The 16920-nt window shown below is 50.9% G+C and overlaps 2 protein-coding genes across 2 annotated transcripts in view; both read right to left on the bottom strand.

Annotated features, from left to right (window-relative positions):
- The window catches only part of Map3k6 (mitogen-activated protein kinase kinase kinase 6), a 12102-nt gene extending 8758 nt beyond the window's left edge, over window positions 1-3344 (bottom strand). The window contains exons 1-5 of the mRNA XM_021160543.2: window positions 2638-3344; window positions 1064-1203; window positions 944-967; window positions 515-705; window positions 224-392 (exon numbers count right to left, since the gene is read on the bottom strand). Coding sequence (XP_021016202.1) covers window positions 224-392; window positions 515-705; window positions 944-967; window positions 1064-1203; window positions 2638-2980 — 867 coding nt within the window. The 5' untranslated portion in view covers window positions 2981-3344. The remainder of the gene's footprint in view (window positions 1-223; window positions 393-514; window positions 706-943; window positions 968-1063; window positions 1204-2637) is intronic.
- A 497-nt stretch (window positions 3345-3841) lies between these two features.
- Window positions 3842-12683, bottom strand: Fcn3 (ficolin 3). The gene is given in 7 exon segments (XM_021161248.1): window positions 3842-3867; window positions 4887-4976; window positions 7897-7924; window positions 7927-8033; window positions 8101-8177; window positions 8179-8245; window positions 12518-12683. Coding segments are annotated over 7 exon segments (561 nt in total).
- Window positions 12684-16920: the final 4237 nt, after the last annotated feature.

The raw sequence follows: 16920 nt of genomic DNA, 5'->3' as shown, positions 1-16920 counted from the left end.
AATTTACTTAAAGCCACTAGCGAGGCTCAGCCAGGAGCTGCACTTGTATCTATCTGTCATACAATGGTCTCTTTCTTAGGTTTACACACAGGATTCCTTGAAGCTCAGACTGGCCTCAGACTTGCTTGTAAACAGGATGACCTCGGACTCCTGCCCTTCCTGACACAAGCACTTGAGTGCTGGAGTCATATCCTATGTCATGGCCTCTCCGAACGCCACACACCTGGACATCGCGGTATGACAGCAGCAGATTCATGACAATGTCAGGGCTCAGCAGCTCCACGCTGTCCAGCCTCCGCTGCAGGCGAGCCAGTTCCTGCCTCAGCTGCTGCCCACTGAATCGCTCCCGAGCCTGCCGGATATCCTGACGAATAGTCTCCCGGAAATAGCCGCTGATACCCAAGACCAGGAGAGAGAGAAAGAGAGAGAGAGAGATGAGCCTGCCCCTCAGCCCCAGCACACTTTACCTTCATCATTCTCTACCTGGTACCCCCCTCCCCGTGAGCCCCATTACCAAGAGTCTGTGGGTGTAGCCTCCAACAGACGGACAAGCCGGCCCACCAGGGGAGTGAGGAGGGCTTCAGTGCCCGCCCCAGCCTGTACTAGCCCATCTGCTATGCCCCTCAGGAGGCCTGCATCGCCACATAAGACCCGGCCAGTGGCTGTCACCACATAAGGAATCAGTGTGTAGCTGCCAACACAATCCTGGTGGGAAGAAGGCAGCAATTAGTAGCGGTCACACATAGGTCAGCACAGGGTTAGAGACGGACGGACTGGCGGTTAGTACTGGTGAAGATAGGAATAGAAGAAAAGAGCCGCACGTCACAAAAGGATGCTACATGGTGCTGAGGGTCACACTGATGTCAGAGACAAATGAGGAGGCTAGGAAGGTTAGTAGGGGTCAGAGGTTATAACGTTGGCATGAGGGGTAGATTCTGCTCACCGAGTTCTTCTGGAAAACATCCTCCTGCAGGAGGCAGACAATCAGATACTGGCATTCTGGGGTGGCCTCACCCCAACCCTGCACCTGTCTTCCCAGCCCCCCAGCCCCCTGGCCACTTACACGAAGGGCCTGCAGATCAGGGAGCTCTGCCTGGGAACAGAGGAGCACGTTGTTGGTCATGCTGAAGCTCTCACGCACGCCGAGGTGGTAGAACAAGGAAGGCTGTGCCAGGGAGCTGCTCACCTCCAGCACCACTACATCTGTGAACACAGAAGTGTAGGCCTGAGCGTGGAAGCCCAGCTCAGTGGCGAAGGAGCCTGGAGATGCATGCCACATCAAATGCCTTGCCTGCACCTCATGCCAAAGTCGGTGCTGCTCTAGAGAGCTTCCTCGAGGTTTTCATAATGCTCTTATTGGTGGTGTTACAGAAGATGCCCAGGGACCTTCATCCCACTGAGAGCCTGGAAGTCCCAGGAAGAAGATAAACGGGGATGCTCCAGCTGGGCACTTCCAGGTGATGTAGGAGACAGGAACTTTGCAAAAAGAAGTCCCATGCTCTGTCTCTTTCTCTGTCTCTCTCTCTCCTCTCTCTCTCTTGTTTTATTTATATGTATGTGTGTGTTGGTGTGAGTGTATGATAGAAAGCGGCATCAGGATCCTCTGGAGATAAAGTTACAGGTGGTTGTGAGCACCCCGTGTGCATGCTGGGAACCTCGGGTCCTCTGGAAGAGCAGCAAGTGCTCCTAACCTCAGCACCATCTCTCCAGTCTTGAAGCCAAGGTCCTGAGGGTGATCTGCATCATCGTGTGTGAAGACAACGTCGTGCTTTGATGTGTGTTTGTGTAGCTTACTGTATCCAGCCATCTTTAAGTGACAATGTCCGCAAGGAAGGGACTGTATGAGTCAATGCTGATGATTCCACTTTATCTGTGGTCTGACCGGGTCAGCCTTCATTTTTAAGCTACAATTTAGCAGATGTCCAGGATACACGGCTCTCTGACTCAGAGATAAACAAATAGGGATGAGGTGGAGCATCCGGGTAGGTGGGAAAGAGAGGAATAAACGATCTTCCAACCTCACCCTTGGACTCCCTGTGTCTCCTCTAGACCCACCCCTGCCCCGCCCATTTTCTTTTGACTCCTAGTCTCCAAATACAATCCCTTTCTCCTATAATCTAGCCCCAAAGAGTTGCCTAAGCACTTCCTTTCCCGCCCCTTTAGCCCCATGTGGGATGTAGTAATTCTAGGATTTATCAACCCCAATCTTGCAGAGATGGCCCCTTGCCATAGACAGAACTTCCGTCTCAGGCCTGATTCACCCTCAAAAGTCCAACGTGAGATCATCCTGAAAAAAAGAGTTCTCCAGCTTAGGCAGAGAACCGCAGCTCTGCCCCTCCCTCAGCTCCGCCCGTCCCCAGCCCCGCCCTTAGAGTTCGCCTGCTCCGCCCCACCTGCTTGGCACCACGCTCACCGAAAGATACTTAAACTCCGGAGCCAGGCCTGAATTCCCAGATCCAGTCTCAAGCCCCATCACATCCATAATCCACTAAATGCCCTGTTGTTACTGCCTTGTCTCAAGTCCGGCTTTAGTTTACCGTAAATTCCCTAGACCTGGTACGCACACCCGCCCCGTCAGGGTTCTAAAGCTCCGCCCCTTGGCCCGCCCAGGCTCAAGCCCCGCCCCGAGTCGCTCACCCGCGTTGTAGAAGGAGTCCAGCGCAGCGGTGTCGCCTAGCGCCAGCGTCGCAAAGGGTAGGCTGCACAGCTGCGGGGGTGGCCGTGTGCCCTGGAGCTGAGCGCAGGCATCGCGCAGGCATCGCAGCGGCAGCGGCTCTGCCTCGGTTCCCGACCCGGGCTCCACCCCGGGCCCCGGTTCCCGGGTCAGCACGTAGACCACCCTGAGAGGCCGGCTCCGCACGCAGCCCCGACCCGTGACCGCAGGAGACGAGCGGCCCCGGCTCAGCGCCTCCGCCAGCGGGTCCTGCCAGCAGCTGCCCGCCCGTTCTAGAACCCCGGCCCCAGGACATGGCCCCGCCATGCGGGGGCGCTCAAGCGCGGGGCCCCGGGCGCGGGGAACCCGGGACAGGGCACGAGGCTGAAGGTGTGGATCCAGTCGGAATCCGGAGATGGGCTGGACGTCCTGTTCCGGAACTCTTAAGTCCAGAAAGACTTCTTTGCTCAATCTTTCACGGTCCTTACAGATCTGCAATCCAGGACTGGGTTCTGGGAATCTGGGGTACCCAGTAATCCTCGGCTCACAGGTCACAGAAGAGTCCTGGGAAGTCAACCGGCAGCGTGCTACACCCAGACTTCTCAAGGGAGCGCTGGCAGTCACTCGGTCCTGCCCTCACATGTAGGCTGGGCCCAGCCCTTTCCCGACTGGGAAAGGCTCCACCCTCGGCCCTGGGGCAATGAGGCTCCCCAGCGGCTCTCCCTCCCTCCTCTCCAGCTAGAACCTCTGACACTGTCCACTTCCGGAACAGCCTGTGCCCCTATTCGGGCCAAACACTGTTGACTGCTTACTGCAGGCGCTCGTAAGACGTGTGCCCAGGCCAGGGATAGGAAACAGGACAGCCCCGCCCTGCTGGGATCTGGTAAATGAATGGACACTGGGCGGGGGAAGGACGGGGGAGCAAAACACTGTGTAGGCGGCACATGTAATGTTCCTGCTGGTAGGGGTCAGAATGTTGACAAGCGCTTTCCTCAGAGCCTCGCTTGCAGTGAAACCTTGTGGACCTTATTGGTCTACCCAAAACTTGACCGTGGAGCTGAAAAGCATTTCTACGGTAAGCTTCCTATCTACCCTTTGAAGGAACTCCAGAAGTCTCCACTTTTTGGGTTACAAGGGTATCCCAGCTTCAAATTCACCAAGAACCATTAACAACGTCCTAGTACGAATCTAGTTGCTATAAACCTTAGAGGGCCCTGAAATTAGAAACGAGACTTTGAGACTCTGAGGTTAGGGCCATGTTTCATAGTCGTTTATTATGGTGGGGCTTGGGCTTGAGAGACAGCACAGCTGTTAAGACCACTTGCTCCTCTTTCGGAGGGCCCTGGTTTGGTTCCCAGCACCCACATGGTGGCTCACCATCATCTGTAACTGTAAACCCAGGCACTCTCCTGACCTGCACAGGCACCCAGCACATACATGGTGCACATATATAATTACAGGCAAAAGATGCACATGAAATAAAACTAAAACTGCTTATAAAATTATCTGTTGGGGCTTTGGACAAATGGGCCGTTCAACAACAAACGGTAGGAAGCCTCTGTTTCACGGCCTTCTTGTCTCATGAGAGGAAAAAAATAAATGTATCTTCCTAGGTTTGAACCAATGGGATAGGCGAGCAACAGACAGGGAGAATGTGGCCCATTACCGACGTTTGGGTAGAAAACACACTTAACAAGAAACAAATGGGAGCCAAGTGGTGATGGCACATGTCTTTAACCCCAGCACTCAGGAGGCAGAGGCATGTGAATCTCTGTGAGTTCAAGGCCAACTTTGTCTACAGAGTTTCCAGGACAGCCAGGGCTGCGGAGTGAAACCCTGTCTCACAAAACCAACCAACCAGCAAACACCGGGTGAGAGAAAGCTGTCCTCAGAGGCATCCACTTTGGGCTTGGGGGCCCAGGAGGATTGCGAGTGGGTGGTTGAATCTCTCACCTCACTGCCCTCCTAGCATTATCTTGCATCCTTCTAGGGTCTGAAGCCCTGAGAAGTCCGACCCTTCATCTTCCTGATTAGAAGTTCTTCCTTGAATAAAAGTGAAACTTGTGTCCCTGCCCCGTTTTCTATAGGTTTTCTCCTGAGTAAGAAAAGATTTGTAAAGTGGCCCCGGAAGCAGAGGCAGTGGGCAGTGAGGTGGCCAAGGGATGGAAGCTGTAAGGAGTGACAACGATACTGACAATCGAGTGCTCTAGCAAAGCATTATGTGTAATCCCACAGGAGGAGTGACCCACGCCTTTTTCTGAGGTCCAGTCAATGCCATACATGTGGGCAGTGGCCTCAGATGCAGCGTAATGCCCCTTGAGATTGGTTCAGTTGCAGGATCTGTACAACCCAGCACCAAGGACAGTTACTGCACAGTTGTCCCATCTTGAATAAGGGTCTGCACCATCAGTGGTAGAAGTCTTTCCACTGGGCTGGAGAGGTAGCTCAGCGGTTAAGGGCACTGACTGCTCTCCTGAAGGTCCTGAGTTCAAATCCCAGCAACCACATGGTGGCTCACAACCATCCGTAATGAGATCTGACGCCCTCTTCTGATGTGTCTGAAGACAGCTACAGTGTAGTTACATGTAATAATAAATTAATCTTTTTTAAAAAAAAAGTCTTCCCACTGTGGAAGATGAGAGTCCCCTGCAGCAAGGAGTGGAAGACACCTTAGCACCCTACAGAATGCCTGAAGCCCTTACAGATATTACCCCAAGGCAGCCTCCAATCAGTGATGAGGTGAATGTTATCAGGCCCCATGAGAGCCAACAGCACTAGGGAGCCAATTTTTGTTGGTTTGTTTGTCTATGGTCATTCAGCTAGTCACAGTGGAAGTGGGACTTTGATGTTCCAAGCCATCAGTTTGACCCAAGTCTTTTTGTTTTTTTGTTTTTTTCAAGACAGGGTTTCTCTGTATATCCCTGGCTGTCCTGGAACTCACTTTGAAGACCAGGCTGGCCTTGAACTCAGAAATCCGCCTGCCTCTGCCTCCCGAGTGCTGGGATTAAAGGTGTGCACCACCACGCCCACCAAGTCTTTTTTTTTTTTTAATTAGATATTTTCTTCATTTACATTTCAAATGCTATCCCGAAAGACCCCTACACTCTCCCCCCTTGATCCAAGTCTTATCCCCTCCAGAGTTCCCAGCTTCTCTCCAGTCCCTTTGTCTACTCTCAGTCCCAGCAAGCAGCCTGGGCAACATTGCCAGGGAGAGCTGAGAGGAACTTCTTGGGCCTGGGCAGGAAAGGGGGCTCTTTAGAGGCACCCCACCATAACCACTTCCCCTTTCAGTTATCTCCTAACACTCGTTTCTTCTCTGAAAGAAGTCTGCCGGTTCCTCTCCTGGAGCAGACCACACTGGTGCACACACACCAAAGCGGCAGATAACAGCCCCACCCCTACACTGCATGCCCCCCCAGCACTGCACTGCATTCCCTCACCCCTGCACTGCATGCCCCCCAGCACTGCTCTGCATTCCCCCACCCCTGCACTGTGTGCCCCCAGCCCCTGCACTGTGTGCCCCCACCCCTGTACTGCATTCCTCCACCCCTGCACTGTGTGCCCCCCCAGCATTGCAATGCACCCCCCACCCCTGAACTGCATGCCCCCTAGCACTGCACTGCATTCCCCCACCCCTGCACTGTGCCCCCCAGCCCCTGCACTGTGTGCCCCTACCCCTGTACTGCATTCCTCCACCCCTGCACTGTGTGCCCCCCAGCATTGCAATGCACCCCCCACCCCTGAACTGCATGCCCCCCAGCACTGCATTCCCCCCACCCCTGCACTGCATGCCCCCCAGCACTGCACTGCATTCCCCCACCCCTGCACTGCGTACCCCCTAGCCCCTGCACTGTGTGCCCCCACCCCTGCACTGCGTGCACCACCCCATCAATTTTGTGTAAGGCAAAACTGATGCTGTGCCCAGAGACCCACAGTAAATACACAGTAACTCTGCACTTGGAAGCTGTTCCTCTCCAGAACCGAAGTCTTTCCCTCTGGCCCCCTGCCCCCTGTCTCAAGACTGCCATTTCTCTGATGAGGAAACTGAGGCCCAGCCGGGCATGGTGGCGCACACCTTTAATCCCAGCACTCGGGAGGCAGAGGCAGGTGGATTTCTGAGTTCGAGGCCAGCCTGGTCTACAAAGTGAGTGCCAGGACAGCCAGGGCTACACAGAGAAACCCTGTCTCGAAAAACCAAAAAAAAAAAAAAAAAGAAACTGAGGCCCACAGAAGAGAAGTAGTTACCTGAGCTCCTTCATGAATGTTGGGCCAATATAGAGAATAGCCAGCCTTCCTGTTCCTCTGCCACTGCCCCCCCCAAATCCCTGGGTGAAGTGGAAACTTATGGGTTCTTTGAAAGGTCGGTCGGATGGTGTTTTGCTCCTGGCAAACACGTGAAGGAACAGTTTGTTAAAGTGGAGTGGACACAGGTGTGAAAGGCTAACTAAGGCAGACTCGGGAAGGAACGTTTCGCTGAAGCAGACACAGGAGAGAGGATGTTCTGCTAAAGCAAGAATGTGAAAAGGCACGTGATGAAGGATTTTTTTGCTAACAACGTGCATGTATTGGTCTGCCTTATACTGTGTAGTTGAACTGCCTTTGTCGGAATCCATAAAGAGAAACACACCAAAACTCTTGTGGTGTGTGTGCTGCAGTTTGTTTGTTGCTTCCAAGGACTGGGGCTGACTGGATGCATGTGCTGAGGCTAGACAAGGCATATGGAGGACACGTGATGTTTGGAGGGTATAAATAGGACGCCACGGAGTGATGGAGACAGAGCTAGAGCTCTGTATAGAGCTAAGCTGTACACTGCTTGTGTGTCTTGAGTCTTTGGTGATCTTGGCTTTCCTGAGAGAGGCACAGTTGAGAACTTCTCCCAGTGTCGTTCTTGCTGACTGGAGCTGAGGCTGAGGCCTGGCTGTCTCACTAGTTCGTGTCACCACCGTTGCTAACTTGACTGTACTGACCTGGCCTGCTGGTGTGTCTGTGAGGTGTTTGCTAGTGGATCAAGCCATCGCTGCCTGCTGACCTATGAACTAAACTGCTGATTTCCAGATAACACAGACATCTGTTGTTCCAAAAAACCTTTCTAAATAGGTCCATTTCTCCCGTTTCCTTTATTTTCCACTACCTCTGGTGGGTTACAAAAAATGGGTTAAAACAGTAAAAAGAAATCATTAAAAATAAGATTAAAAAAAATAAAAAAATTAAAGTTATACCAAGACCCCCTGTAGGCCACTCACCTGCAGTGCCCTCTGAGAATTTTCCCAGCTTGCACTCTTCCAGCGCTCCTCCTCCCCGAGGAGGCAGAAGGTAGCATAATAAACAAAGACGCAGCTACTGCTGAAGTCTTCCGACTCTACAGGACCTTCCCAGATACCTGGGAGGAAGAGGAGACTGAGATGGTAGGGATTTGGGCTGGTCCAGCCCTCTCTCTGGGAATTCACCCTCCCGAGGAAGCTCGTGTAAATTCTCATTCCCATGCCAGAACTCAGACTCCTGTCTCCCCACTGCTCTGTAGCAGCCAGGAGTGGAAGAAATCCACAGACCGGAAGAAATCCACCCCTGCACCTGCTGCCAATCCAAACTGACCTGGGGCAGGGGAAGCCAGGGAAGTGCAGCTAGGAGCTGGATGGGTGTGAGGGCTGGCTGGACCCTTCCCTTCTCTTTGCATTGGGGGGAGGGGACTTACGGCTCAAATGTGACTCCTCTGAGTGAGTTTAGCCTATGAATAATAAATGATAAATCCAATTTCTTCATTAACTTTTGTTGACACTCATGACAAAAATCTCGTAAGCTCCAGGGAAGATTGGAATGAATATATATATATATATATATATATATATATATATATATATATATATACTGTCACCAGTTACCCATTTAATTTGCAGGTTAAGAACCAAGATATTAGGGACTGGCGAAATGGCTCACTGGGTAAGAGCACTGATTGCTCTTCTGAAGGTCTTGAGTTCAAGTTCAAATCCCAGCAACCACATGGTGGCTCACAACCACCCGTAGTGAGATCGGATGCCCTCTTCTGGCGTCTGAAGACAGCTACAGTGTACTTATGTATTATAATAAATAAATCTTTGGACTGGAGCAAGCAGGGACTGAGTGAGCAGAGGTGAGCTGATGACCTGAGTGAGTAGGGCTGACTGGAGCAAGCAGAGGTCCAATTCCCATCAACCACATGAAGGCTCACAAACATCTGTACAGCTATAGTATATATATACTTACAGAAGAAGGAGGAGGAAGAGGAGCAGGAGGAGGAAGAGGAGGAGGAGGAGGAGAAGGAGGAGGAGGAGGAGGAGAAGAAGAAGAAGAAGAAGAAGAAGAAGAAGAAGAAGAAGAAGAAGAAGAAGAAGCAGCAGCAAGATATTTAAAGCATCGATGTTGCCCCCAGAGGCCTAAGCTGGATTCCTAGCCTTTTCCTGTGGCCTTTTCTTCCTCTCCCAAGTCAAGCAGTCCTCCAGCTCTGGAGTTCTGCTCTTAGGGACAGCCCAGTGGTGGTGGCAAGCTCCCCAATCCCAGCACTCAGGAGATGGGATCTCTGGGAGTTGGAGGCCAGCCTGGTCTATAGAGCAAGTTCCATCGCTATGCAGAGAAATCTTATGGGGGTGGGGTGGGGGTGGTGCTTGCTGCTCTTCCAGTATCTTTCAGATGACATATGTCCAATACCATGGATGTCACTTCCCACAGTCTTCTGCCTTGTCCATTCCTAACCTCTGTCTCCACCTTCTGCCTTGCCCCATCCAGTGTCTCTTCTAGGGTGCAGCCTGTTGTTGTTTTGTTGTGTTTTTAGATTAAAAATAGGTGAGAGAGGGAGAGAGTAGAGAGAGAGTGTGTGTGTATACACGTGAGTATGGGTGTCATGTGTCTAACAGAGAGAAAGTGTGTGCATCAGTGTGTGCATGTGAGCACAGATGCTCGAGGACTCTAGCACGTCAGATCTGCTGCAGCTGGAGGTAGGGGCAGTTATGAGCCATCCAGTGGGGGCGCTCTGCAGTCAGTGCTTGCTTTTAACCATAAAGTCACTCTCCAACCCCATGCCACTTGTTATTGAGACAGGGCCTCCCTGTGCCCACTCCGGGCCCCTAATTTCAATACCTCTGCCCCCTGCCTCCCAAGTGTTAGGGTTATAGGCAAGCACTTCCACATCTCGCTTATCTTTCTCTTATTTTTTTTTTTTGGTTTTTCGAGACAGGGTTTCTCTGTGTAGCCCTGGCTGTCCTGGCACTCACTTTGTAGACCAGGCTGGCCTCGAACTCAGAAATCCGCCTGCCTCTGCCTCCCGAGTGCTGGGATTAAAGGCGTGCGCCACCACGCCCGGCTCTTTCTCTTATTTTTAATTAATTTATTTTATGTATATAAGTACACTGTAGCTGTCTTCAGACACACCAGAAGAGGGCACTGGATCCCATTACAGATGGTTGTGAGTCACCCCATGTGGGGTTGCTGGGAATTGAACTCAGGACCTCTAGAAGAGCAGCCCGTGCTTTTAACTGCTGAGCCATCTCTCCAGCCCCTTGACTTATCTTTCTAAAACTAAGTCTGACCCAGACCCTTTTCTGCCTAAAATTCTTCCATGGCTCCCCTTTGCCCTCCATATCAGTAATGCAATGTCCTCTATGAACTGGCTTTTGCAAAGATTCTGGGTTCATGTTTGGCTCTCCCACGACCCCCAGCTTACTTTCCTTAGCCTTTCTTCTCTCCCACCTCCTCCTGCTCGCCTTTGTTTCTACCTGTGAAGTACTCTGCACTCACAGGCCTAGAGAATGTTCACAGAGCCTTTACTTTCTTCCGAATAACACCCCCTCCATGAAGCCTTCTCAGACTTCTGGCCCTGTAGGGGCTGTCCTGTCTGGTATGCCTGGCTTCAGTGGACTCTGGCTCCCCCTAGGGAGTTAGAGAGAAGTCACCACGGGGCTTTGCCTGTTGCCTCTTTTTTTTCTTACCCCCTGGAGTGTCCAAAAAATGGGAAAGACTGAAAGAGTTCTTGACACCTGGGAGAGGGGGGATGGATTGAGAAAGGCCCCCAAGTTGTTTCCCAAAAGCCTCCACCCAGATTCTGCAAAAAGTATAGGACCGAGCAGTCCTCTCAGATCCTGGGAGCTGGGGAAGAGGTGCGCTCTGTAGAGCCATGAGGAGAGGCTTACGTGCCTGGAAACTTCCACCATCCCCGTCTGGCCTGATTCCAAGTTCCTCACTCCCATGGACGCCTCCTTAGCCTCTTAGTGGCAGAGCAGGTGGCTGATATCCTGCCCAGAGATAAGGACCAGGTGTCTACTGACTCTGAGGTCTGAGTACCCTAAGGGAGGCCCCATGAGCCAGCATGGGGCAGAGCCAGCCCTTCTCCAAATTATTATCATTTTTAAGATTTATTTATTTTATGTCTATGAGTACACTGTAGCTGTCTTCAGACACACCAGAAAAGGGTGTCAGATCTCATTACAGATGGCTGTGAGCCACCATGTGGTTGCTGGGAATTGAACTCAGGACCTCTGGAAGAGCAGCCCATGCTCTTAACCACTGGGCCACCTCTCCAGCCCCCGCTCCTTCAAATTCTTACCACTCCTTCCAACGCTGGCCCCTCCGAGGGCACTTACAGCCCTAAGTAGCTGAGAGGGCCCAGCCCTAGTCTGTGCAAAAAGCAAAATCAGAGGGTAGGCTCTCCCTTGGGATCCAGCTTGCCTAGGGAGCCAAGGTAGCCCTGGAATTCCAGAGGCAGATGTCCTGTGTCCTGCCCAGTGCTCAAGACAAAAGGAAGAGAAGGAGAAGAAGGAAGAAGAGGAAGAGAAGGAGAAGAAGGAAGAAGAGGAGGAGGAGGAGAAGAAGAAGGAAAAGGAGGAAACAGAATTTGGTGTTCTCACCTATTAGCATCCTTTTCTGGCTCTGTATTGGGAACAAGCAATTGTTCCTTTCTGAGCCTCACAGTCGTCTGAACTAAAACATGAACAATGCAATCTACCTGGTACACCCCAGCATCCTGGGCACTCTCCCACTTGGAGCCTGGTGCAGAGGCGGTTCCCACGTCGTCGTTGTCCACACTCAGCACCTGCACCCCAGTGTCTTAGTCAGTGTTCTATCGCTGGGAGGGGACACAATGACCATGACTACCTTTCCTGTTTGTTTGTTTGTTTGTTTGTTGAGACAGGCTTTTCTGTGTATCCCTGGCTGTCCCAGAACTCACTCTGTAGACCAGGCTGGCCTTGACCCCACAGAGATCCACCTGCCTCTGCCTCCTAAGTGCTGGGCATGAAGGCAACTCCTATAGAGAATCATTTAACTAGGGGATTGTTTACAGTTTCAGAGGTTTAGTCCACAATCACCATAGTGGGGAGCATGACGTCACAGAGGCAGGGATGCTGCTGGAGAAGTAGTTTCGGGCTCCATCCTGATCCTAAGACAGAAAGATACACACAAAGGCATGCAGAGGGAAGACAGAGTTGGGTGTTTGAAACTTCAGACCCACCCCCAGTGACACACCTCCTCTAATAAGGCCACACCTCTTAATCCTTCTTAAATAGTGCCACTCCTTAATAACTAAGCATTTAAATATAGGAGCCTATCAGAGCCATTCTTTTTTTGTTTGTTTGTTTTGTTTTGTTTTGTTTTGTTTTGTTTTGTTTTGTTTTTTCGAGACAGGGTTTCTCTGTGTAGCCCTGGATGTCCTGGCACTCACTTTGTAGACCAGGCTGGCCTCGAACTCAGAAATCCGCCTGCCTCTGCCTCCCGAGTGCTGGGATTAAAGGCGTGTGCCACCACGCCCGGCTATCAGAGCCATTTTTACCCAAACAGCCACATCCAGCCTCCACAGGCTACCTCGAGGGCCCTCTCTGCCAGGTCCCTGGCATCCCTTACCTTGAGAACCTACAGATCTCTTCTCTCTAGGACTTCTTGGGACCCCTGAATAACTGGGCAGGGGGACCACTTTGCTGGCTTCCAGCTCCAGCTCCCTGGGTTCTACATGGAAACACAGGGCCAATGGGCACAGGGCGAACATATCTCCTCCATACTTTTCTGCCATTCCCTCTACCTCCTAGATTCTAGATATCAGGACCTCCTGAGATGCTGAGGTTCTGTGGTATTTATATCCTATTTACATATGTTGTGATATTTATATCCTATTTACATAAATTTACATGAAAAGGCCAGATTACCAAACTCTCTCACCCTGCTTCTTGAGATGAGGAGAGAATGAGTGGTTGATGTGATGAGCATTTGTAGGACCCTAATTGGGCAGCTGGGGTGACCCTGGGCCCTCAGGCAGGCAGCCCTTCAAATAGGAGCAGCTAGAACAGTAGGGCCCATAGTAGGCCCATCTTGTGGGGTCTACTAGAGGAGGGTGCCAGCATAGATGGACCAGGCTGTGGGGGAAATAACTTGAAGCAAGACTTCTCCCCATTGTCTCCCAGGGGCACACCACCTCAACTGGAGCCAGCAGGGTTTGGGGCATTTCCTCCCTCAGGCCCCAGAGAATTGGTATTGCCTTGTGTAGCTCTGCCTCACAGTGAAGGTCCAGCCCTGTTGCTGTCTCTATCGTGTGGTCCTTGTGAACACTGTTAATAGTGGCCACCATTTATGGGTTATCTGTTGCATTCAAATGTCACTCTTAGTCGTGTGTGTGTGTGTGTGTGTGTGTGTGTGTGTGTGTGTGTGTTCACTCATGATGCAGAGGCTAGAGGTCAGTATTGAATATCTTCCTTGATCACTCTCTACATGACTTAAAACACATTTTATTCATTAACTTATTTTTGAGACATGGTTTCGGTTACATAGCCCTAGTTGATGTGGGACTCCCTGTGTAGATCAGACTGGCCTTGAACTCACAGAGATCTGTCTGCCCTCTGCCTCCTGAGTGCTGGGATTAAAGGTGTTCACACCATTGGCCAGGGCACACTTGCCTTTTATGTGAGAGCAGAGGATCCAAGCTCAGGTCTTTATGTTCACACGGCAAGCACGATACTGACTTTTTCATCTCCTGAGACTCCCCTACTCTACTCCTAATCATGGGTCCTGCTACAAAGCACTGGCTAAATGGGTAGGTTTTGTTGTTTTGTTTTTGTTCTTGTTTTAAGATGTATGTATGTATGTATGTATGTATGTATGTATAGGAATATTCTATATACATGCCTGCATGACAGAAGTGGGCATCAGATCAGATCTATGGTTGTGAGCTACCATGGAGTTGCTGGGAATTGAACTCAGGACCTCTGGAGTCGCAGTCAGCGCTCTTAGCCGCTGAGCCATCTCTCCGGCAGGCCCAGGGATGGTTTGATTACAGAGCATGTGCTGGGTATTCCTGAGGCCTGGGTTTCAATCCCAGCATTTGCAAATGCACACACATGTGTACATACACATGAACAAGGGAGAAAAAGAAAGAGGCTCTCCTTAGGCGTGGTGATGGAAACCTTTAATCCCAGCACAGGTGAGGCAGAGGCAGGCAGATCTCTGAATCTCTGGGGCCAGCCCAGTTTACCAAGTGAGTTCTAGGTCAGGGCCAGCCATGGCTACATAGTGAAGCCCTGTCTCAGAAACAAAAGGAAACAAAAACATGTGCCTCAGAGAGAAGCCATGATTTTGCTGTACCACAGGGCCAGGGCCACAGAACTTGCAGCCTCACCCTGTGCAAAAACCCCCACCCCACCCAGAGAAAGAAGTACCCTCAGGGACGTGGCCGGTTGGTCCCTTTTGAGTCTCCTGGAGCTCTGGAAACAGCTGTTAGCATAAGCAAATCCAGTGAGTGGTGAGGGTGCCTAGAGGCAGCAGGCCTGGTCCAGCGGTGAGAGGTAAGGCCTGAGGAGAGCATCAGGGGATGGGGAGAAGGGTGGGGGGCATGCGTCATCTTATTCAGCAAACCCTCTGGAGGGCTTGTCCTATGAGGGTAGTGTGGGGACAGCAGAGGGGCAATGAGGTGTCAGGGTGCCAGAGCTCCTCTATGGGATAGATGGATCCCTGAGAAGGATGCCCTGAGATTCTACAGTTCTCCCTCTAGGGATCCATCTCACCCAAGCCTTCCCACAGCAGTGCGAAGCTCTGTACGCACAGGCCTGAACACGGCTGCGTAGGAGTCAATATGGAAATGATCCTAGCAACCATTAATGGGATCCAGGCAAACCAATTATGGCCATCTGGACACATCCCAGGATGCATCTGATCTGTGAGAAAGCTGCGACCACAGAACAGCACGGACCCACTTTGTACTATAAAAATGCTCAACATGGGTACATAGGTTATAAATCCCCAAAGAAAGGTCTGGAATACACTGCTAACCGAAGCTATATCCGGGGAGGGGCCAAGGGAAGGGGGTCTTACTTTTCATTTGCTGTGAGAGACACCATGACCAGAGCAACTTATAAAAGAAAGCATTTAATTGGGGGGGGGTGTTACAGGGGTTGGAGTTCATGATCATCATGGCAGCAACTATGGCAGCAGGTACACAGGCATGGCGCCAGAGCAGAGGCTGAACGCTCACCTAGGAACTCTGGTAAGAGACAGAAAGCAAGAGCTACCTGGGAATGGTTTGGGCTTTTGAAACCTCAAAGCCCACCTCCAGTGACACGCCTCCTCCAACAAGGCTACTTACTCCTCCTAAACCTTCCCCAACAATTCCAAAGGCAGACCAAGCATTCAAATGTATGAGCCCCTGGGAACCATTCTCATTCAAACCACACTGCTTTATTATTTTGTTCTGAGACAGGGTTTCTACATATAGTCTTGGGTTGGAACTTGATCTGTAGATCAGGCTGGTCTTGAAATTACAAAGATCTGCCTGCCTCTGCCCTCCTGCCCTCTGCCCTCTGCCCTCTGCTCTCTGCCTTCCCCTTCTGAGTGCTGGGATTAAAGACATGCACCACTTACTGGATGGCTTGTTGTCTTGTTTTTGAGACAGAGTGACACTTTGCAACTTGAGCTGGCCTTAAAGTCCCAGCAATCTTCTTCCCCAGCCTCTTGAGAACCATGATTACAAGTATGCACTTCATCTGGCTTTATTTTTATATTTCTTTCTTTAAAACAAAAGATTTATTTATTTTTATGTGCATTGGTGTTCTGCCTGCATGTGTGTGCAAGGGTGTTGGATCCTCTGGAACTGGAGTTACAGACAGTTGTGAGCTGCCATGTGGTTGCTGGGAACTGAACCTGGACCTGTGGAAGAACAGTCAGTGCTCTTAACAACTGAGCCATCTCTCCATCCTTCCTTTCCTTTCCTCTCCTTTCCTTTCCTTTCCTTTCCTTCCTTTTTCTCTTCCTCCTCCTCCTCCTCCTCTTCTTCTTTTCTTCTTCTCCCCCTTCTTCTCCTTCTTCTCCTCTTTTATTCTTCAATTTCTTTAATTTGTATGAATACACTGTTGCTGACTTCAGACACACCAGAACAAGGCATTAGATCCCATTACAGATGGTTGTGAGCCACCATGTAGTTGCTGAGAATTGAACCCAGGATTTCTGGAAGAGCAGTCAGTGCTCTTAACCGCTGAGCCATCTCTCCAGCCCCCATTTCTTTCTTTGTTTGTGAGTGTATGTGCCATATCTTATGTGTGGAAGTCAAAGGTCAACCATATGAATCTTAGTGATTGAAATCAAGCTTTTATAAGACAAAGCCTCATGTAGCCAAGGCTGGACTTGAACTCCTCATCTTCTGCTTATATTACAGACTCAGTCACCCCACCCAGCCCCACCTAGCACTGAGGCTTGGGATTTGGGATTCTTCTCACTGTGTGTTTCCATCTGGCTTCCCCATCGTCCGCGATGGCATGTAAAGTTGTCAGTACAATGAACCCACATGGGCGGATGGAAGCAGATTTGTTCTTCCTCTTCTCCACACCTACAATCTGCACGTCGGGGCTGGGGCTCATCCCTCCACGCTGCCTCCTTTCCCTGTATGATTGACAGCAGTGTTCCCAGCTCTGTGGTCATCAAGGAGTTTCAATTTGCCAGCGTGGACATGCTTCATTACCACAGGGAGAAACCAGATGGCGATTCTGGAGCTCAGCCTCAGAGGGACCTTCAGCCTTGGGGTGACCTTGAGAGCAGCAGTCAGGGCGATCTGATCACTGATGCAGTGTGGTAAGATGGGGGAGGGGCCTGACTCCAACTTTTTTAGATTTATTTATTTATTTATTTATTTTATGTATATGAATACTGTCTTAGTCAGGGTTTCTATTCCTGCACAAACACCATGACCAAGAAGCAAGTTGGGGAGGAAAGGGTTTATTCAGCTTACACTTCCATGCTGCTGTTCATCACCAAAGGAAGTCAGAACTGGA

The sequence above is a fragment of the Mus caroli genome, chromosome 4 (assembly GCF_900094665.2).
Source record: "Mus caroli chromosome 4, CAROLI_EIJ_v1.1, whole genome shotgun sequence".
Classification (NCBI taxonomy): Eukaryota; Metazoa; Chordata; class Mammalia; order Rodentia; family Muridae; genus Mus; species Mus caroli.
The sequence above is the reverse complement of the archived record's forward strand: the minus strand, read 5'-3'. Positions and strand labels throughout refer to the sequence as shown.